Below are 23,322 nucleotides of genomic sequence, written 5' to 3'. Positions count from 1 at the left end.
TTCATGAACGTTTCAAAATATTCGAACTCAGCAACAACTTCCGATTACAGGAAATTAACGTGAAAATGTGCAGTTGGAATAAAAGAAAATATCAAGTTGTATTCTACTACGCAGCGATAACTTTCCTGCACATGTATTGTCGAGTCTGAACACGATTATACAGTGTCATGTGACACACGTTACGATAACAGCTAAGCAAAGACCTAAACAATAGGTCAAAATATCTAGTTGATGTCTGTTTTGGCCAGGAGATACATGCTTTACAAACATTTCATTAAACATCGTATAAATAATGTATGTTAGATTGCCGAAGTATATATATAACCCATATACACACACTACATGTAACGATACACATATGATCAAATGCAAGAGAGCTACTTACGCATGCGCAAAGATTTGTGTACATACAGTATCGAGACGGAAGGTTATTCAGAAGGTAAAAAATTAATGTCTATTCAAATGTTTTTAAATCTTAGATTTTATTGATTGTCGAAAGCTTTATTTCATTGATTGTCTAAATGTTTGATGACAAGTTTAAACTTTGTTGTTTAAGCTAAAATAGCATTTATATGTATACGTGATTCTCGTAGTACAAGTGGTTTTGTGTGTCATCAGAGACGTATATATCACATGTGTTATATATGTATCTGATGTCAGTTATACGACACGAGGATAATTGTCAATAAACTCCAGAACTGCACCCGGATGATTTACAATCCATTGGAATATTTTTTCAGAATCATTTTTCATAACCTTAAAGAGGTAAATATTGTACCAATTGATACTGTTAATCTACAGAAGGCGACGTGTTGTTATGTACATTTCTGCTAATGTTGACCACACGGAAATCGAAAGTACATTAGTACGTTCAATGTAAGCATAAACCCAGTTCTATAAATAACTAGGTACTATATTGTCATTAAGTAATTTCGAGATGATTTGAACGCTTTGACATTGCTCGTATTACAGCACTATGGCTTCGTCCAGAAAATATCTGTTCGTGGCAGCCATAGACTTCGGGACCACCTACTCCGGTTATGCCTTCTCCAGCAAGGATGAATACGATAACGATCCATTGAAAATAAAAAGCAACATTTGGAACTCCGGAACTTTGATGTCGTACAAGGCTCCAACGGCACTCCTTCTTAAGGCAGACCAGACTTTCTGTTCATTTGGCTACGAGGCTGAAACTATGATGGCGGAAGAAGGCCTTGACCTTAAGGGTTACTACTACTTTCACAGATTTAAAATGACACTCTACAATAATAAGGTAATCATACATAGGCTGCGAAAGATCTGAAATAACGACAATACCAACATTTCAACAGAATCTTAATTCAAATCAGTGAAACTAGGGTAAAATTTGAACAAAAGGAATAGCTATATTTATGAAGAGACAAGTAAAAATGTACAAGGAGAATAAGACCAGGTTTACCGAAAGGGTAAACGTCATCCGCTTCATTGGCGATGGCCACCGTGTAGATATGGGTAACTTCAAGTAAGGTGTGTCACTTACACAAATAGGAAAAACGTAAACAACAAATAGTATCTAACTGATTCTATAGCACAGTGAAAATTCGCTTTCTAAATGAGTCAGTGTTACCAGCACAAGGACCACTAACATATCAATAAATAAATGTTACATATTTATGTTATGTCCCTAAGTAGCTGTTCTACGGAATTTCTAGTTATATTCTGGCTTACCATTACATGGTGCATGCAATCTTAAATACATTCTTTACTTATGTTCTGCACATGAACCACTTAGCAACAACTATATCATTGATGAAGCTAATTGAATGAAATTTCTTTTTTCATTTAGAAACTACAGCGGAGTACTGTAATCAATGATGTGTCCGGGAAATCATTACCCGCTCTTAATGTGTTCGGGCAGTCGATCGGGTTCTTAAAAAATCACTTGATTGATGCCATCAAGAAGCAGTTCAATGATATACTGGATAGCGACATCAAATACGTGCTTACCGTGCCAGCTATCTGGGATGACAATTCCAAACAGTTTATGAGGGAAGCTGCAGCCAAGGTAATATATTATAATTGAAACAAAATGTTCAGGTGCTAAAAATGTATAAAGATCACCAGAGTCCAGGTACATTTAATGTATTAATCCATGAAATATATTTCATATACAGAATCTGGAAAAAATATCCCCTAGTGGTAGTGCCAAAGATTTCAAACTGTCCCCATTTATTAACTTGCATCTATCTGCATACCTTATATATAGACATCCAATATCAATTATATTACTTCCTGTACACAGTGGTTTGACAGAAAAACCAATATGGCAACAAACATTTTTTTCATCATTCAAACACAATTTTTATGCTAAAATAAGGTTACCATGGCATAAATATCGTCAGTGAAATATTCTTTCTGTGAACTTGGAATCGTTGTAACAGATGCCATTATTTTCTATTGCTTCCGTGGCGAATAACATGATGATTACCATGTTTACTTATCTAATGATTTAGAGAATGAACATAGGCGGATGTGAAAGTGCATTTGTATAGTATATATTTTAGTAGAATCCCTTTTATTATACGTCATATGGTGACAATAATGGTTTCAGGACAGTAATTGATATATGATCATTTTTTTGTTTGCATGTTTTCTATCAAGGGTGGTATCAAAAAGGAACATCTCATGATAGCCTTAGAGCCAGAAGCAGCCTCGATCTATTGTCAACACGTACCCGTGGAAAGAGCATCAAATAGCTTTCTGGAGTGTTCCAAATCGAGGCTAGCTTACATGGTCGTAGATCTAGGAGGTATATACAAATAACAAATAAAAATGTTGTATTTTTATATCAGAAAAAAAAAAAAAAAAACGCCTGTTCAATGTTTGTGTGATATATTGAAAAACATGTTTTTCTTAATTCAAATATCATAACATTGCTCTTGTAGTAAAAAAAACCCCTATGAATTTGTGTATTAAACGTCTTTTCTTTCTATTTTTCGAATACTTTCGGATTTTCCCCCAAGGTGGTACCCTAGACATTACCGTCCACCAACGTCAAGAAGACAAGTCGTTAAAAGAACTCCATGCGGCCACAGGGGGAGCTTTTGGAGGAAACTCAGTAGACGACTCTTTCGAAGTGTTCCTACAGGAAATCGTAGGACCAGAAAATATTCAAAAGCTAAAGGAAAATCACATGGAAGATTATGTTCAGCTTTTTCGAGAATTTGAAGTCAAGAAACGAAACATTACTGAAACAAAACCTGAAAAAGTGTCGATGACCGTGCCTTTTACGCTCGTGGAGATCCTCCAGGCAGACAAATCAAGAAAGAGTTTCGATAACGCTGTGAAGAAATCAAGGTTTTCCCCAGCTGTGAGAAGTGCACGACAAAAATTACAAATAGTGAACTCGGAATTTAGAAAATTTTTTCAGCCAACAATAGACGGTATTATTAAACACATGGAGGATATACTTTGCGACCGAAAGTTCATGGACATTAAATTCATTTTAATGGTTGGTGGATTTTCAGATTGTGTACTTGTACAGAACGCCGTCCGTCATAGATTCAAAGAGAAAGTGATCATCGTTCCACCCGATGCTGTATTAGCAGTCCTGAAAGGTGCCGTCCTTTATGGACACGAACCTCGTTCTATCAGCAGTAGAGTGGCAAGATTTACCTACGGCATTCAGAGCTGGCCAGAGTTTGATCCACGTAAACATCCAGAGGACAAAAAGATCTTAGTCAATGGTGTTGCACGTTGTAAAGATGGTTTCTTTAAGTATATAGAGATAGGACAGCAAGTCACTCCAGGGCATACGGAATCCCAGGTGTTCCAGGCTCTGAAACCAGACGAAGAGTGCTTAGAATGCTCCGTGTATGTGTCTTCGAATCGAAATCCAAAGTTTGTGGATGAAAAGGGATGTCGAGAGCTAGGTGTGCTCAAAGTTCCCCTGAGTTCAAGCAGGCGAGGACCAATTGAAATTGAGGAGACGCTCGTATTTGGAGAGACGGAGCTGCATGTACGTGCAAGAGATATATATACAGGAAAAATGTTTGAGGCCAGCTTCGACTTTTTGTAAGTGAACTTTAAACTGGTATTGCTATATTGACAATTTGAAATTGTATACTGGATCTTGATAAATTTGGAAAATATCTATATCTTGTTCTGTCGCCAAATCAAGATAGCCATTGAATTGATACTCAATTGCTTTTTGTTTTGACAATACACATAAATAATTGTATGACAGATATTTACAAGAATTGAAAAAAATGAAAGCGATGATGCATCAGTCTGAATAACGACGTGATGGGACTACTAGAATCGTAAACTTGTCTACACATGCCTTTTTTACCCTTATTTATTTTCAGACCTGATCCCTTGTGTTCACTTCAGACACTGTAATTTATTCAGTTGTGAATATGTTTCATTTTTTAAAACGATGTAAAATATAATCATTTCTTTTCTTCTTGTAGGGGCGATAGTATCTAGGAAAGGTCAGGGAAACGGTGATCGACCGATTTATCCCTCTTTGGTACAACTACATGTCATGTCATTAACAATGAAATCATGCTAAACTGTGCACGTCAGCAACAACCTAAAGAATGTTTGGGATTGGTTCGACGCCTTTGTACTTTGACTCCCGTACAAACAGGTGTACAACGCCAGAAAACTTGTTGTTGACGGCAGTCATCATGCATATAGAATCCTACATGAGTTCCATTTGATTTAAGAATCCGAGTATTTTTCTTTTCAGATCTATTAGCGATCTGAAATGAAACGATTTATAAAATGTAAACTAATTTAAGATCCTTTATATCACATGAATTTTAGCTCACCTGGTCCGAGCGAACGGTGAGTTTATGACATACCGAGGCGTCCGTCGTCCGCCAACTTTCCCATCAAATCACCACTTGTCATAAACGACTTGGTGGAGTTTTACCAAATTTGGTCAGAAGCATTCTTGGTGTCCTTGGGGCCTGAGTGGCTGAGTTCTTTAAAATCCTACACCCTTTGTAGATATATTGCACTATATTTGTCTGAAGCTTTTTTCCAGTGAAGGGGAATAAATCTTAAATAAACGTTGGGTCTCGGCCCCCACGGTCGGGATTGGCGGGGTCCAATAGGTGAAATAGGTCACATTCCTTAAAATCCTACTCCTCCTATAGGAATGACTGGATTTTGTCCAAATTTCATCTCAAGAACTCTAAGGCGAGGGGAATCAAAAGTTAACACATGTATATCATTATAGAAACTTTTTATGTATATGTCATGTTGTAGTATTTTATTGTTATTTTATATTTACAAATCAATTCAGAAAGAAATAAAAGAAAAGAAATACAACTTTTTTGCTGACTTTCACCGTCTGGCTTGTCTGAGAGGAATGGATTTAGAAGGTAGCTTACAGAAATAGGGAGTCAGTAGGCATCAACATTATCATCGTTAGCTCATCTCTCAACATTTCAAATATACCATTTTACGCCTTTTATAAGTATAGAGACGTCTCTTGAATTGCAATATTTGAATGTGATGATGTGGAACATTTCGTTATTTCTCGCATTGATGATTCAACTGGGACTTTCACATATTTTAGTTGTGACTTACTCTATGTATATTACAGCACATGACTGATATGGACCGAATCAACTAAGAAACGGCTTCATCTTTCTGGTTTCATAAAACTCAACTCATAGACATTGCATACACAGACCAAGGAGGACACGACGAGATCACAATGTGACTTTGCATTTTCTCTTAATTCGATGATAGAATTACAATATAGGTGCTAGATAAAGATAACAACAGTTATCAAGCTTTGCCTTCGACGTTTATAGAACTGTTATTAAGTGTCGCAAGACACAAATTAACATGTATAATTATGGTACATATCTTCTATAGTAATCACCTTGTCCGTCTGTCCGTCTGTCGGTCCGTCTGTCTGTCCGTTTCGCTTTCCGCACGATATCTTGAGAAGGAATGATGAGATTTCGATGAAACTTGCTTATGATACTTGGTACATAAGTCCCTCGCTCAAGTTCGATGTTCGCCAAATTCCGCGCATATTTAATGAGGCTGCTGCAATCTGATTGGCTGAATGTTTTACATGTCTGTCGGTTTCGCTTTCCGCGCGATATCTTGAGAAGGAATGATGGGATTTCGATGAAACATGCTTATGATACTTGGTACATAAGTCCCTTGCTCAAGTTCGATGTTCGCCAAATTCCGCGCATATTTAATGAGGCTGCTGCAATCTGATTGGCTGAATGTTTTACATGTCTGTCGGTTTCGCTTTCCACGCGATATCTTGAGAAGGAATGATGGGATTTCGATGAAACTTGCTTATGATACTTGGTACATAAGTCCCTTGCTCAAGTTCGATGTTCGCCAAATTCCGCGCATATTTAATGAGGCTGCTGCAATCTGATTGGCTGAATGTTTTACAGAGAATATCTTCTGAAGGAATGATTTGGGATTTCTTTAAAACTTGCTTTGTGATACTTGGTACATAAGCCCCTCATTCGAGTTCAATGTTCACCCTGTCCGTCTGTCTGTCCGTCCGTTTCCCTGTCCGTCGATCCATATATCTGTCCATCTGTCCATTTTCATTGGATTTTGATGAAAGTTGCTTTCAATACTTGACACCTGTCCATATATTTCTTAATATTAAGAAACTCAGTCATAAGGGGTAGGTATTATGCGGGGCCCTTCCTCGACATTGGTCTAGTTTTCAAATACCATGTGTGTGTATAATGTTCTTTATGTTACATATCAAATGTATGTTTCTTGTATGGATTTTGTCGAACATCTTTTTTTAACGCGACATATCATCATAATTTCACCAAACATAAATAACTGGCATATCATGCTTCGGTATAACAATCATCTGGATTACTGGATACTGATAAAGAATACAGACCGCCCTCATTTATGTCTGATTCTCAACGTGTTATTGCTGAATCGAACAGTCGTTCAGCTGAATCTTGATACTGAACGTGGAACATGATGCGGATCGTGATGAATCCTGAGGTATTCTGACAATTTTTAGGAATCTAGGGAAACCAAATGGACACTAAGTCGTTCACTAGCTCGTGTTAAACTGCTCAAAGTGGGCATATCAGAACGTGGTAAAATCCTAGAACATCTCTATTCTTGGTGTATCATATTACTTCATAGTGATTGGTATTTGAGTACAGTCATGGTAAGGTTGGTAATCTTAGTAGACAGCTAAATCACATGACAATTAAGTAATGCCACGTTCCCAAATATGAACAATGTAAACCTTCAGGCGCGCTAAAGAACATCAAACACTTCATAACGCATATATATATATATATATAAATGAGATTATTATGAAGACCGTAAAATTCAATCTGCAACTCTTGACTCTTGAAACCCTGGGTTGTGAATCTGTTGTCCCTACCTTGCACGAAAATCATGGTATCAGGAACAAGCCGTTGAATATCGACTCAACAGCGACTGGTAAACGCCACAGATTCAGGAGAAATGGAACCTTGACGACTTCGGATTGAAATCATCATACAGCTATGCGGAAAGCTGTCCATGTTGGTTTTGTTGTAGGGAAAGGTTGACGTATGCGGCTGGTATCAGAGGTGTCTGTCATGCCCTTGATTGTCCCGTAACGTTCATCTAATACAAACGATTTAATTGCTGACTGAATGACTGAATTAATGATTTTTTTTCCCTTGTCATTTATTTCTCAGCAGTACTAGTTTACCACGGCTTCTAATCTATCAGAGAAAACGTCTTGCTACTGTGATGATCATGTCAAAAGGAATATTGTGTCAAAAAGAAATGGTTTGAGAATTGGCCTACTAACCACCAAAGATTAGACAAGTCGGCTCCTTCTGCAATGACCTCACCACTTTCATCTAACGTGTATACATCAGCCCCAACAACTATGAACACCACTGCTGCCTTTCAATCCACATGACGCATGTACTCCATTCAATACCAGTGATTCTGTTCACATCGCCCGAGACAAAAATGGTTGCGGATTCTGGTATTGAGAAACGATGTCGCGATGATCCATTGATACAGGGTCGTACTATTAATGTGTTGTCGTTGTTTATGAAGGTAACTTGCATATTGGTGAAATCCAGGCCATTGGTGAACAGGACGTGTCGTGGAAATCCAACTGAGACAAGAAACATATATGTCTGTTTCAATGGACTCTAACTTGTGATGTTATTTGTGTGAACTACAAGAATTTCGCGATTTTCACTCATCATTAAGTTTATGAAAAAAACCCACAACTTTTCATACTCTTAAATGTATAATTTTAATAATAAAAAGAAGTGGAACAGAAACATGGACTTATGACTAAAGCTAAAGGAAAAGTGAGATTAGAAAACACCACATTTGAGAAGGACATAGAAGATCTAGCATAAAGTGCCCGCACTTGGAATATGCCGCTAATGGGTGGCGCCCACACCAAGTAAATGACAACGTATCGATCGAGAGAGTGGAAAGAAGGACGAAAAAGCTAATTCCTGTTCTCAAAGATCCACCATATACTTTTGAAGAAGCTGGTGATCCCGACACTTATATATAGGCGACTGATCGTAGATCTCATAAACGTTGACAAAATTATGAACAATTTTCATAAAAAATAAAGTTACCACTACCCGGGTAATTTGGCCATCATAGAGGAGCGAGAACGAGAGGCAACTCACAAAAACTACAGGCTGGATATAACTATATTCAGTTGTAACTGTTTGGAATATTGAATATGGACAATTCATTTACATGTGTTTTTTTAATTTCACATGGTATCTACAAGTGCTCCACAAAAACCATTCACATAAGAAAATCAAATTAGTGATCACATTGTGTTTTGAAATAAACTTTTCCTAAATCAAACAAATAAGGTATAAAAAAAACCATACAAACAGTAAACAAGGCAAAACAAAGTAAGAAGTTAAAGAAATGATATGTCCCCGATTGCAACCTAAATTCTGAAATGGGACATTAAAGCTGTACTGTGTGTCAGACATATGTGAAAAGCGTCCACACTTTGCCTTCATCAACATTGTAGTAAAAAATGCTTTGGCGGTTTCAGTTCAATAGTTATGGTCAATATTTTTTTAAATGTAGGTCAAAGGTCACGGTCGATATCAAATGGTCAAAAGTAGCAAACATGCCAAACATGAAAGACTTACCTCTTGGGGTGCAATGGTTTTGGGTAAGGGGTAATGTTTATGTTGACAGCAGACATACAAACAGGCAGATAACTGACACAAAAAAGATGCCTCAGTCCTTTGATCCAGGGCATAAAATACAAAAACACTGAAATAATAACAATAATAAATAAGAAAAAAATATTCCACCTAAATCTGACAAAATATCATGTTATTTCTTTAATATGATGAGCACTTGCGATAGAACGTTGACGCACGCGCAAAATTTACATACAAGGGAGCATATCCGGTGCTATTTCGCCACTGTACGTCGGATTCGATTCCACATAAATGGTTGGTGACATTTTGTCATAACGCGTGTCGACCTTAAAATTTCCGGTATGTATCAAAATTTTGTCACTGATCAGAGATATTAATCGTTCATTATACCATCCAACAAAAACACCTTAAATTCGTAAATCTAGCTATAGGAAACCTACAAACAGGAAGTTGAAACCAACTATATAATAGTCGACATAGCGATATCGAAAGTAACTTTACAAAGTTTTTATAGACGTTAAAACGACATTGTTTTGTTTGTTCGTTTTTGTTCAATCAATATTTAAAAACATTGTAAGTGTAAGAATATTGGCAACAACTTGCACACTCTTTCGGTCATGTGTGATAGGGTGACTTGATTTAAGATCCAGGAAATGAATTGTTTATCAAGAAAATGTGTTGCATGAAGATGTCACTGTACATTGGATATAAGATTCGGAATCATGTATGTGTACACGTTGTATCATTATGCTATCATGAAGTCACGGAGACCTATTCACAACAGTTAGCTCAAAGTGATCAGTGGACAGGTTTAATTCCCCGAGTTCTGGATCGTGAAATATGTATACTACTTTAAAGTCAAAAAGCGTAGCCAAATTGACTACAGTACATTGTTACCATCTGTGCCCGTATTCATGAAACCATTTTCATGCTCAAGCATATATTTTGTGCTCAAATAATTTTTTTTATTATAATTCACCTAAATCATATAAAATAATAAAAATGTCAAATTTAAACCTTGAATATAGCTTTGACTTGAAGTCCTTTCAAAATTGTTTTTAAATCTTTGGCAAAATCAGTCTTATTTATTAATCTTTAACTTAAACAAGACATAAGGCTTGAACACAAAATTCATGCTTGAGCATGAGAACGGTTTCATGAATACAGGACCTAATTTTTTTCCGTCGATATAATCTGTTTACCATCTTGTCACACTATTTTCGACCTTAGTGTACATAGGATCATAGTGCAGCCTAAAAAATTGGTTGACTCTGTACCATCTTATACACAACATACGTCAGTGCCCATTCATTGTATTTATGAAGTATCCTAAACTGTCTGAAAATATATATGTATAAATACACTGTTTTGCTCTAAATACCTGGCTACATGGTAGCTATTGATTTAAGTCTCTTTGTTCTAGGGTCTTGATCTTAGATTTTCTTTGTTATTCTATCAAGACTTTTGTTCTGTATTTCCAACAGGGGGAGTACAAGATGTTAGCTTTATTTTTTGAAAGTCTGTACAGATGTACATTTAAAAAAAAAAATTGCTGTTTAGAGGTAATTTACGAGCAAACATATATATATATATATAACAAGTTAGAAACAAAACACAAATGAAATATCTAAGCATGGAAAATTCACGGATGTAACTAAAAAACAGATATACACTATGTATATACTGACGAGCGTAAAAATAGTGAAGTAAATATTGCGGAATGCATGATGAAAGCAAATCGTAAGCTGAAATGGCAATACATTTATGTAACAAAGTATTTAGCTAGAAAATCATAAGAAAATTTCTCCAATGATGAGTCTGTCAATGTGAAACAAAGACTATTTTAGAAATGGCCTTGAGAGTATGTTTTTGACTTCCAAAAGTGAGTTCAACTATTGAGTTTAAAGGGACATGCCTATATGTGACATTTGTTTTGACCTTTTAGATTTATGATTTGACCCCTGAAATTTTCAAATGTCAATTATTTTAAAACATGATTAGATGTAATATACAATGTACAATTCAATAAACATCTAAGGTTTATACAGTCCACCAGCGTGTCAGTCTGTGTTAGTTTGTCAGACAATATCATCTCAATGTTTGTAAAACCTTAACAAATAAATGATACAACGGATGACATTTTTTTACACTGTTATGTTTTTTTTTCTACAGATGAAGAAATTATATTCCAACCATGGCACAGGCAATGAAGAAAAGTGCGTGTCCTAACCTTTTTGTTGCTGCTATTGACTTTGGTACAACATATTCCGGCTACGCTTTCTCGGCCAAAGACGACTTTGAAAAGGATCCTCTGAAAATCAGTGCTAATCACTGGAATGCTGGGGCCAAGTCTCTTATATCTCATAAAGCACCAACATGTCTATTGCTGAACCCGGACAAATCATTCAAGTCATTTGGATATGAAGCAGAAAATGATTTCATACATCTTGCAGGTGAAAGCGATGACGATGACAGTGATGAAGAGAATGAAGAAGAAGGTTACAGGAAATATTACTACTTCCATCGCTTTAAGATGGTACTACACAACAACAAGGTTTGTTTGAAAAAATATGTAAAATCATTTATTATTTACAGTCTTAAAATACCAGCAACATGGATTCACAAGGAATATTTTTTTAATACATTGTACCTGTAATTAAATGATTTAGTAGACAGTTAGTGCTGAAAGCCAGATGTTTTTAAAGAGTTTGTTAAAATCAATTCCAAGAAACCAGGTTTATCAATTAAAAATTATAAAAAAGATATTCCATTCATATTCAAAGTCATATATTATGAGAAGTTTTAAAATTTCTCAAACAACTTCTTCTCAATAACAGAGATATTGGGTTAGTAGGATTATTGGATGAGGACTACTTATATTGTTCAAGTGAATGACCTTGACCCATTTCTTAAGTAAGAGGTGCCAGATTAAATGTTCTAAAATCTTCTCCATTTCAAAAAATTCAAATTTTTTTTTATTTCACCAGCAACATACTGTAAAGAGGGAGTGTGATATTTAGGATTATCTTGAAAGTAATCACAATAAACTTTTTCAGTTAAGTCTTCTCTGTATGAGCAGCAAAGTAAGAGATCAATACTGACCAATTGTGCTTCTTTTTCACGTATACAGTTAAAAATTTACAATTTTAAAAGTTTCTTACATGCTGTATTTGATTATCATAAAAAATGAGAAAACTTTGAAGCATTGGGCTGTTTTTTGTATCTAATTTTAGTTTGATCATATTCTTAGCTTACCAGGTCCCAAGGACTGATAAGTGTTATGCCTTACAGCTGCGTTAGTTGTCTAGTATACAAGTGAATTTTATTCAAATTTGGTCTAACGCATTCTAAGTTGAACAAAAAACAATTTTGCATAAATGTTTTTTTTTGTTTCCAGGGATGTGAGGGATGGGGATCAAATTGCAAAATTTCAGGAAGATCCTTAAATCTGTCTTAGCTGTAGGAATGATTGAATTTTGTGTGGAATTTCAAGAGTATTCTTGGGTGAAAGGGACCCACATTTATATGAATGGTGGTTCTGGTTCCTCTGGGGCATTAATGTTGGGGCCAAACAGAAGAAATGGAGTAATTTATGATAGTTTTAAAATTCTTATGATTCTGTTGTGTTTGGAGGTATTTTGTCCAAGTTTAGCCTGAAGCATCTTGCATTTTGCATAAATGGTGGGCCTGAGAGGCATAAACCGTATAAACAGTGGGTCTCGACCCCCTAGGTTCGGGTCCAATTAGGGAAATAGTGTGAATTTTTTTAAAATCCTACTCCTGTAGGAATTACTGGATTTTGCCAAATTTTGATCTGAAGATTTCTTGGGTTAAAGGAAATGAGTTTTGTATTGGTAGTATAAACAATGGATCTTGGCCTCTTGGGGCAAAGAGGCTGGGCCCAATAGGAGAAATATAGAAAATTCTTCTAAAAAAATCTTACTCCTCCTGTAGGAATGGTTTGATTTTGCCTTTATTTAGTCTGAAGCACTCATGGTGGAAGGGAAATCAGTTTTGTATTGAATTAAATTGTGGGTCTTGGAGGCCTGAGGTGGGAGGGGCAGGAGAAATAGAACAGATTCTTTTAAATCCTTCTTCTTTGTAGGAATGGCAGGATTTTTATGTGAAGTGTGAATTGTATGCCTGTCTCCCTAGAGACAGAAAGTTGGGCCCAATACAGATATAGAAACGTTGTTAAGTTTGGATATTTAGAATTCCTTTTCCTTTAGTTTTGATGAAGCAATTTCAGCCAAGCAAAGTCAGATGAGCAATAAAGGCCCTGTGAGCTGCTTGTTATTTATAGAATCAATTTCAAATTAGAAAATTAAAAAGAAAAAAAATACAAGCAATGATGACTTTGTGAATGACCCTATGAGCTGCTTGTTACTTATAAAATCAATTTCAAATTAGCAATTTGAAATGGAAAAAATCCAAGCAATGATGACTTTGTAAATATCAAATTTGTCTACAGGACCTTAGTATGACCACAAATGTCCAGGATGAGATGGGCAAGACGTTACCTGCCATAGATGTGTTCACCCATGCTATACGATACCTGAAGGACCACTTGTTTAAAACATTGTCTGATTCCTTTGACGGGATTACACTAGGAGACATCAGATTTGTGTTAACAGTCCCGGCTATTTGGAATGACAACGCAAAGCAGTTCATGCGTTTAGCAGCTATAACGGTAAGAAGAACAATACACAGCAAAATTTTACATTGAACAGGTACATGATTATTTGAAACATATTTTTGTACATAATGGAAAGAACTGATTGTTGCTACTTATTGTAGCCCATTTCTTCAAATTGCCTTACATCAGTGGTCGTAGGTCCAACCATACTTCCATGAAAAGTTCTTGTAAATCACTGATTCATGAGAAATCTTAACGGGATTTTTTTTCCAAATTACATGTGTAGGTAGCCCTTGGTCCCTAGTTGTGCTGCTTTGATTTTGGGACTGATCGAAAAACAAAATTGCTGACAGGTTGCCATCTGGGATTTTTACTATGAAAATTGGTTATTATTGCTATTTTGTGAAGTATATGTTGAATCTTACTTAAAGTTATGTAGATCTGCCCCCCCACTCCCCTTCCCCACTCATTATGCTAAGAGCATTTTCAATGCTCTTCAGCATGTTGCTATCGCCCCTGAGGCTGAGTATCAGTACTTCATTTTCATTGGTTCATAAATCGAAAGTTTACTCCTACTCCATCTGCCGGACATTACCGTAATCATTGGATTATCGCCCCTACAAGTTGCTGATGCTAGTCATTAAATGAAACAACCTTATCGACATTTTCTTCATTACCTGTACATCAAGAAAATGTTTTGTGTTGTGTATTAATGATAATCAGACATCGAAATTTGTAAATACAATGACAAAGACTCACGTTTATGGTGGTAAATTTTGCGAGGCGATGCCAATATGGCGGCTTAACTTTCTTTTCCGCGCGATGCATTGTGGGAGTCATATACATTTGTATATCTTTCTATTTTTCTTTTTTCGAAAATTTACTTCCCGTTTAATACTGTTGATAACTATTAAAAATACTGATATATGTAGTTGAAAATAAAAATGAAACTAAAATAAGAATGATTTAGAGTAGCATAAAATTTTGACGGAAACAGCCGGGGTGCTCTGTGCTGCTGGACCCTGAAAGAAGACGGCGGCTGAAAGAAGATGGCGGGTAATTCATGTAGGTAAGTATCACTATATATATATATGTTAGCTGAATTTGAAGTCAATACTTATACTGAACTATCAATTGCATTTTTTGCAACAATTCATTGGGAAGGAGCCTTCGCGTCTATTGAATTTAGGCTTGACGGCGACGCGCAAGCTGGGCACTGCCGCCATAGCACTTTTTTTTCAAAATATTTTCAAGACTTTTCCCTTGAAGCAGTATGCATTTGAAAAATGTTATGTAAGCATCTAGCACATTTTTGTTGCTTCCGTAAAGTATTTCAGTATTTTGAAATGGATTTATTTTGGAATGATCGTTTCATAATGGTCTCATCGCAGTCACTTCTGTCAGTGGCCCAACAGATCGGAAATTAACCAGAAAAAAAACTTATCCGTAATATTGTACTGTACTACTTACGCTACCGTGAATAGATCTAGGAATCTGTCTGGGTAATATATCGATTTTACTTTAAAATATCGGTCACTGTCCGCGCTATTGTAGGTCTAGCTCTTTCAAATTTCTGATCGGGGATAATTTATAAGTACCCCAACGGCCAAAGGCCAGAGTATGAAATCATACGGGAACTCTACAGCTATGCTAATTTTAAGGTTTACATGTGAAGTTAATATATATAGTTTTAGCTTAATTTTAGTTTTTGTCTTTCTGACATGATGTCTCGTTGATTCTGTTGAAGAGTGATGCATGTGAACGATTACAATATGAAGATTAGGAATAATGAAGATGTCAATTAACATCTGATTCCCGGAAAGTATTTTAATAAAGATTAGGATAAACCTAGCAAAGTGTTAGGTCCCAGTGTGAATGTGTAAAGTTCCAGTGTGAATGTGTAAAGTCCCAGTGTGAATGTGTAAAGTATTATTGGTACAATTGAACTTTTTGATATATGTACTGTATTTGTTCATCTCAGAAATTTCAGTATTATGTCAACTGCGTCCACTTTCAGTTCAACACTTTTGATTCATCAATTTCACCCAGCCCTAGGCTCAATATTTGTCATTAATTGTCGACTGTTTTTTAGAGTTTTGTTTTCATGGTGAATGGAATGAAATGAGATAAATAGTCTAACCAATACCCCTCGAGAGCTAATTAAGACATTGCAGTATTATCATTTTGGGCCTTATTAAAAGTCAAATTGCAACTTTTAAGAAACTCAAGTGACTGTAAGTACAACAATAAGATGTCAATAATCAATGAAATTGATTAATTGAGAGGACATTTTCTTAGTACAGTTAACCAGGCTTTGTAGTGGTTTGTTCAGAACTGTAGTTCTGGTTAAGTAACCATTAATTGTGTCCTTTCAGTTACAATGACATACATTTTTGAAATACCTCTACTGTAGCTAAATATGGCATTTGTAATAGACAGCCAACATTGATTTTGTGATAGACATAGCCAAATTTAATTTTAGGATCAGTTAGGACAGCTACTGTTTGTAACAGGCATGGGTTCAATTACATGATGATGTAATTAATGAAATTACAATTACATTATGAAAATGGCATTGCCATTGCATGACAGTCCAATGTAATTAATTAAATTACACATTACCTTTCAAGTCATAATGATTTTTGAAATACAAACGTCAAAATAAATTATCATACTGCACAGATTTATCTCATGAATTTAACTTTTTGATTCAATCACTGTATGACCATGGTCAAGATATTCTTATTTTCTAGCTGTCCATCACTTCATAATTTGACAGTCCTGAATGTCAAAACAATTAATTATATTTAATATAGACTCCTATTGGGAAGTTCAAGACTATAAGCTTATACAGAAGTGTATATTTCTTGCACATAATCATAGCAATAAAGAAATATAGTTATTTATTTGCTTTACTCTCTTTCAGCAGGTGGATGTCCCTGAAGAAATGAAATCTGGAATGGTAGAAGGTATCTCTTGATTATTCTAACTTGGAATTGGCCATTGTGACCAACAATGGATTTGAGGACCTTATGGTGGAGAAAAACGTCCTTCTTTCCGACCTCCAATTAGATGTTGAAGATGGTTAATCACTTGAGGATATGCTAACAACCATGTTGCCTTTTAAGGTCACAGTACTCTCTAAAGGCGGCAATATAATTATCATCACAAAAGAAGAATCAACAAATGGCAGAAACTAAAAAAATGTGGAAAAGATCATTGTATGCTGCATTTGTAGTAAATTTCTTTACAATCTTCAATTTACTTAAGTAGAAAGATTCACTAGTTATACCAAGTTTATGTAGAAAGGCTCACTGTATACTGAGTTTGTAGTGTACATAGAAAGGTTTACTTATTTTTTTTTTCTGAGTTATGTATATACAATATATAAAAAAACTTTTTGTAGAAAAGATCACCGCATACTGAGTTTGTTGTTTACAAATGTGTAGAAAAGATCGCTGTATACCGAGTTTATAGTTTACAATTGTCTAGAAAAATCACTGTATACTGAACATAATACAACTTCTGTTTAAAACCTTCATTTAAACTTAGACATGTATTTTTTTTTATTTATCTTAAAAGTCTACCTACAACAATTTTGTGTATGCAATCTTGTACTAGGATATTGACATGACACGATTACATTGCTGATCAAAGCATGGAAAGTATACTGAATAAAGAAAACAAGATATAAGCATCTTTATCATGTTTTTATTTTTATTATTATCATTATTATTTTTCCATGATGTCTGTCCACATGGAATTTGTAAGCACTCTTGTGCATTCTTATACCACCAAAAGGGTGGGTAAATCGAATCAAGTTGTCTATCTGTCCATCCATCTGTTTGTCTGTCTGTAGACACATCTTGTCTAGACAACTCCAATGAAACTACAGTAATATTCGGGACAATGTGTAGATGTGCATGCACCATTTTCCCCTGGAAATATTGATTGCCATGGCATCTGGTCAATATAGACAGGTTTTGCATGTCGGTCAACTTCTAAACTTGTGGACCAATTTCAACAAAACTTCGCAGGAATATTAGGGAACATGTGCACATGCCGCTGTGTTTCAGAGGATGTTTTTTTGCAAAAGGTCACCATGGGGAGATAACTAAGGCTGTGGGTGATGGGGGTATTAGTTATCATTTGGATTACAGTTTCAGTTATCCCTGGGCAATGTGGAGAGGATATAGTAATGATTTTGAGTATTGAATGTAGAGGTCACAGTACTTGCATAAGTACTATATGATTACCTTGTAAACGCATTGAGACCAAGACGGTTAGTATACCTTAATCAAATTTGGAACATGTATCCCTTGTGAGGAGAAGTCGGTTTCTTTAGAAATTCAGGGTCAGATATCAAAGATCAAGGTCACAGTCAAAAAACGGATAGTTGCGTGGGGGTGTTTTTCCATTGTATTACCCTCGTTTTTCTATCAAATTTCACAACCTAAAAGATATTCACATCTTGTAAATTTCAAGATTCAAGGTCACTGTAAGGATGTTAAAAAAATGATAATACAAGAGGAATAAAATATCTTGTGACAAGTTTTAGAGAACAAAGAATATATAAACATGAAAAATTGGAACAAAGTCAATATCTACTTGAAGATTCCCAGAAAAAGTACAAGGAGAATAAGACAAGGTTTTCTGGAAGAATAGGCATCTTCTATTTTAAGTTATGGTGACAAGTCATGTTTGTTTTAGAAAATTGGCACTCTTATGCAGTCATTTACAAACAATCTGGAAAATGAAGCTGTCCAATATTTGTATGTAGCATGTTATTTGCATGATGGTCTAACTAATGGTCTTAAACCAATAGGATACACAGTCTTTAAAGTGATAATATGGTGTCCATGATCAACATTCCCTACAATGTATCCAAAGAAATGGACAACTTCCCTGTCATTGCATCATGGAGCCTACTTGGGACATGTATTACATAAGTAATACTACTATGCTTGTTATTTCTGATATCTGCTGGTCATTTTTTATGGGCTGCAATGATTTACCGATTGCATATAGTTGGTTTCAGTATATAGCAAGCTAATAACAAAGAATTTATTTTTTAATGGTCTTAGCATACCAGCACTTTCAGTACTTTGATTTTTTATGTCATTGATGTAAAAGAATGACTGACAGGTGGCCATTTTTGAATTTCAAAAGGAAAGTTTGCTATTTTTTGAGAAGTACTGGATGGATCTTTCTCAAATCTCAAACATTTAAATGACTGGTGCTCATCTTGGATTTTGCTTATGAAAATTTGTTATCACTTTTGTTTTAGAAGTACGAGTCGACCTTTCTGAGATTTCCTATGTATGTTCCCCTTAGTCATTAGTTAAGCCCTTTTGATTTCAGGCTGGAATTTCAAAAGACAACTTGACTATAGCCCTGGAGCCTGAGGCTGCCTCTCTCTACTGTCAATATCACTCATTGAAGGATGAAAATGATGAGAAGGAACAGTTCAGGAAAAGTACTGGATCCAGCAACTGCTACATGGTGGTAGACATTGGAGGTGAGAAAGAATATGAAGGATTAAGTTTGAATAACAATAATAACAGATTATACATGTACATGTATATATAATATTGCACCTCATTTTCTACTGAAAATGTCAGTCTCTTTTCACAGATGCGTCCTTAGTGTTGCTCAACATACACTTGAAATACAAGAAATCAGTTATGATACCTCCTAAATGTAGTTGGTTTGATATCATGTACTCTAATTAGGTGGTAAGGCATCAGAATTTTCATTGATGTTTAGAATTGACAGAACCCTGTCCAGAGTTTTCAATATTATTTGGAAAGTTGTATACCTCTTGAAAAAACAACATTTACTTTGACATTATAAAGCAAAACATTTTTTTCATTCAATAACATGTGTTTTGTCATTTTCTCCTTGTTTCCCAATTTGAAAATATCTTATGCACCTGGGAGCATAACTGGATACAATGTTATGTACTAATGTATCAAAATTTTGTATAAAGATGGGTCTTGGCTCCCTTTACGAGGGAAGTGTGGGGCCCAATATTCTTTAAAATCCTACTTCTTCTGTTGCAAAGATTTGGTCTGAACTTTGAATGGTTTTGCTGACCCCTTTAGGACACAGGGTTTGGTTCCAATAAGAAGATCTATGTTTTTTGTAGTTTGGTATTTAAAATTCCATTTACTTTAGTTTTGAAGAAAAAAATTCAGTCAAGCAAAGCCAGGCGAGTGATACAGACCCTATGGGCCTCTTGTTTTTATTTTCTGGTATGTTTTGCAGGAGGGACTGCTGACATCACAGTTCATGAGAAACAGCCCGACGATTCACTGAAAGAGTTACTTGCTGCTACTGGTGGTGCATTTGGGGGTAAAAATGTGGACGATGCATTCAAGTCATTTCTTGAAGATGTTGTTGGAAAAGACACAATTGAAAAGTTCAAAAATGAATGCATGGAAGACTTCATAGACATTTTTAGGGAATTTGAAACAAAGAAAAGGTCTGTTACCAGTGACGAGGGAAAATCTAACAAAGTAACTATGACTATGCCAGTTAGTTTAAATGATGTAGTGAAAAAGAATTCACCCAGGGGACAAAAACTAACTTTAAATGATGTGGTACCAAATTCAATATATGGAAACGAGGTTAATTTTGCAAAAAAAAATCAAAAACTGCATATTTCACACAAAGAATTTGTGAAACTTTTTAAACCAGCTGTTGATGGTATAATCAAACACATGGAAGGTATTTTGAACCAAAGTGACTTTTCCCATGTGAAAAATATATTGATGGTCGGTGGATTCTCAGAATGTGAAATTCTGCAGGCTTCAATAAGAAATAAACTTAAACAGAATAGGATCATTATTCCAGAAGATGCTGGTCTGGCAGTGCTGAAAGGTGCAGTACTATTTGGTCACATTCCTCGGGCAATATCTGGTCGCGTGGCCAGATACACATACGGGATACAGAGCTGGCCGATGTTTAATGACCGGTACCATCCTCAAGCGAAGAGAGTTACTGTAGGTACGTCAGTTCGGTGCAGAGATGTATTTTTCAAATTCATTGAAATTGGACAACAGGTGACTCCAGGTCATAGAGAAGCCCAGGTATTTCAGGTGCTGAATCCTTCAGAGAATTCACTGGAATGTACAGTGTATGCATCCACTGAACGGAACCCTACCTTTGTGGATGACCCCAGCTGCCATCAACTTGGGATACTGAGAGTGCCATTTGCCCGACCAGCCAACAGTACTCAAGCTGTAGAGATTGAGGAGACACTGATATTTGGAGAGACAGAGCTAAGGGTCAAGGCCAAGGATTTGGCCACAAGTCAAGAGTATGAAGCAACACTCAACCTTCTGTAAATATCAGCAACCTACACGATGTAAGACATGTTGATTTTAACCCAGCATCTCGGATAATCCTGAAGTGGCCCTAGACCCTTCAAAACTGAAAATGAATCCTCCAGTTTTCAACATATATATATTATTTCAATTTGATATAGGTTGGCCCACCTTATTTTGACTTTTGACTAAAAATTGCTCATCACTATCAGGTCCCAGAAGATTTGGATTTTTAGGTGTAGTGACATTTTAAACTAGGGCTGCAACATTGGAATAAAATTTGATTTGATTTAAACCGAACAGATACAATGCTAGTCAATAGAGAGGTTTGATCTTGTAAAGCAGGAAATGTAGATTTTGGAAGTTTAAAGTTACTTTGCTGTTTGCTGTTAATGACTGTTTGTTTACTGGGTATAATACCACCTCTTGAACAGCCAGGATTGTTTTGATGTGGGATCTCTTTGTAGTAACTGGTGGCTACATTTACTTCCATGAACAACACACACACGAGGCCTGTCACATTCCATCTACAGCAATTATTGTAAAGTGTTTTTCCCAAGTACACAACCACATTTACGCAAATCTTTCAGTTTGTTGGGTTCCTGAGAAAGATAAACCCCTCTGTGGTAGGGAGCATCATACCACACATTTTATATCTTTATTTGAGGTTGTGTAGGCCAATGCGATGACCGACTGAATTGTCACATTTCCTGCTATTAATATCAAATAAAGGTAATCCAAGATGCAGATGCACATACAATTTCAAATGTTGTCTTTCTGAATTACAACAACACACTGCATGCTTGGAATTCCCTGATAAAATTCACATTTGGAACTATTATACAATTGGTTTGCATTTACCTTTGTCTGACATCCTGCAGAAGAATTAGAAATATTTTTGAAATTTTCATGTAATTTTTAAGTAAACTAATTTAGTATCGCCTTTACACTGCATACTCTTTAAATATAATTTTTTCAGTGGGAACCAAATCTGAGACAGAATGGAGCCTTCGGAAGAAGTAAAGGGATTCTCATAATCCTTAGAAATACTCCTGCAGGATTTTGATATCTTCTAAGCTGTGTTGGAACTTTTCTTGGACTTGAGTTGATTGTAACTTTTCCGAAGCTTGTTTTTAGCTCTCCCGAGACATGGAACTGGACATATGTTCCTTGTGTCCTTCAACTTAAATTTTCTATTGGCCACAACAATTATTATCATTTTATAATATTGAATCAAATTTTGGTAGAGACCTGTGTTGTCATCATCACTTCATATGTAAGGAAATCAACAGCCAATCAAAATCATTCTTGTAAACAGCTGATTAAGACTGGTTATTTTGACATAGTTGGCAATGGAAATTTCACGTTGCACTTTCAAAAAGGAACAAAAGTGCATATTGACCAAGGAACCTGGATAATTTTGTGAACTAATGAATATCGTAATTGGTCAGATCCAAAAGTGTAGTACATGTACAAAACTCTATCACTTCCATATATACATGTAGTTTCAACGATAGCTCTTGTCCAATTTCCACTCTGATGGGTTTGTTCATGATGAGGAAAGCTGGTAATTACAACAAGCTGGCCGGATTGCTTGGCCACCTTCATGGGTCTGGTCAGGTCGTCATAATGTAATTAACGATAATGACATTCATCAGTTATGAATTATTATTCAGAATAATTATCCAGGGGAAATTCTGTGATTTAAATATCAATGAATAAGTGACACAATTATGTAGATTATTGTGAGACAAATTATGACACTAGTTGTGATGAGTGGATTGATAATTAAGGATGTGTGATTTGTATAATATACACATGAATACTATTATACATCTGTAATGTATTCATGAGAGTATTCATGAGATATTCTTTTAACTTAATGAAAAATTAATAAAAATCGTCTTTTTTTTTTTTTTTTTGAATATTGACATTTCATTTTTATTACGTATTGTACATAGCTATTAATTATTTTGAGATCATGTTTTTACTTTAAATTTTGAGATTTGTTACCTATACATTTTAGATGTTATCAATGAAATTGATATCAGTTGAACTGAATTATGTTGTAGACTTAGATACACTGTGACAGAGTGTATGTCTTATTTCTGCTATGATGTATATTCTTGTCTCCAGTGACAAATAATATTGACAATGATTATTCTGGTACTTGTGTACAATTCCT

The 23,322-nt window shown here is 35.5% G+C and overlaps 2 protein-coding genes across 2 annotated transcripts; both read left to right on the top strand.

Annotated features, from left to right (window-relative positions):
* The first annotated feature begins 976 nt into the window (after positions 1–976).
* Positions 977–4,708, top strand: LOC132557170 (heat shock 70 kDa protein 12A-like). Its single transcript, XM_060221665.1, has 5 exons — positions 977–1,273; positions 1,826–2,044; positions 2,641–2,788; positions 3,003–4,053; positions 4,452–4,708. The coding sequence occupies exons 1-5, from the start codon at positions 977–979 to the stop codon at positions 4,465–4,467; spliced, it is 1,731 nt and encodes a 576-aa protein (XP_060077648.1). The 3' UTR covers positions 4,468–4,708.
* A 4,724-nt stretch (positions 4,709–9,432) lies between these two features.
* LOC132557169 (heat shock 70 kDa protein 12A-like) lies at positions 9,433–23,008 on the top strand. The gene is made up of 6 exons (XM_060221664.1): positions 9,433–9,512; positions 11,346–11,727; positions 13,645–13,863; positions 19,171–19,327; positions 20,077–21,154; positions 22,117–23,008. The coding sequence occupies exons 2-6, from the start codon at positions 11,368–11,370 to the stop codon at positions 22,130–22,132; spliced, it is 1,830 nt and encodes a 609-aa protein (XP_060077647.1). The 5' UTR covers positions 9,433–9,512; positions 11,346–11,367; the 3' UTR covers positions 22,133–23,008.
* Positions 23,009–23,322: the final 314 nt, after the last annotated feature.

Source organism: Ylistrum balloti, unplaced genomic scaffold (genome assembly GCF_031769215.1).
Source record: "Ylistrum balloti isolate Yb309-2 unplaced genomic scaffold, AGI_CSIRO_Ybal_v1 Utg370636, whole genome shotgun sequence".
Taxonomy (NCBI): Eukaryota; Metazoa; Mollusca; class Bivalvia; order Pectinida; family Pectinidae; genus Ylistrum; species Ylistrum balloti.
The sequence above is the reverse complement of the archived record's forward strand: the minus strand, read 5'-3'. Positions and strand labels throughout refer to the sequence as shown.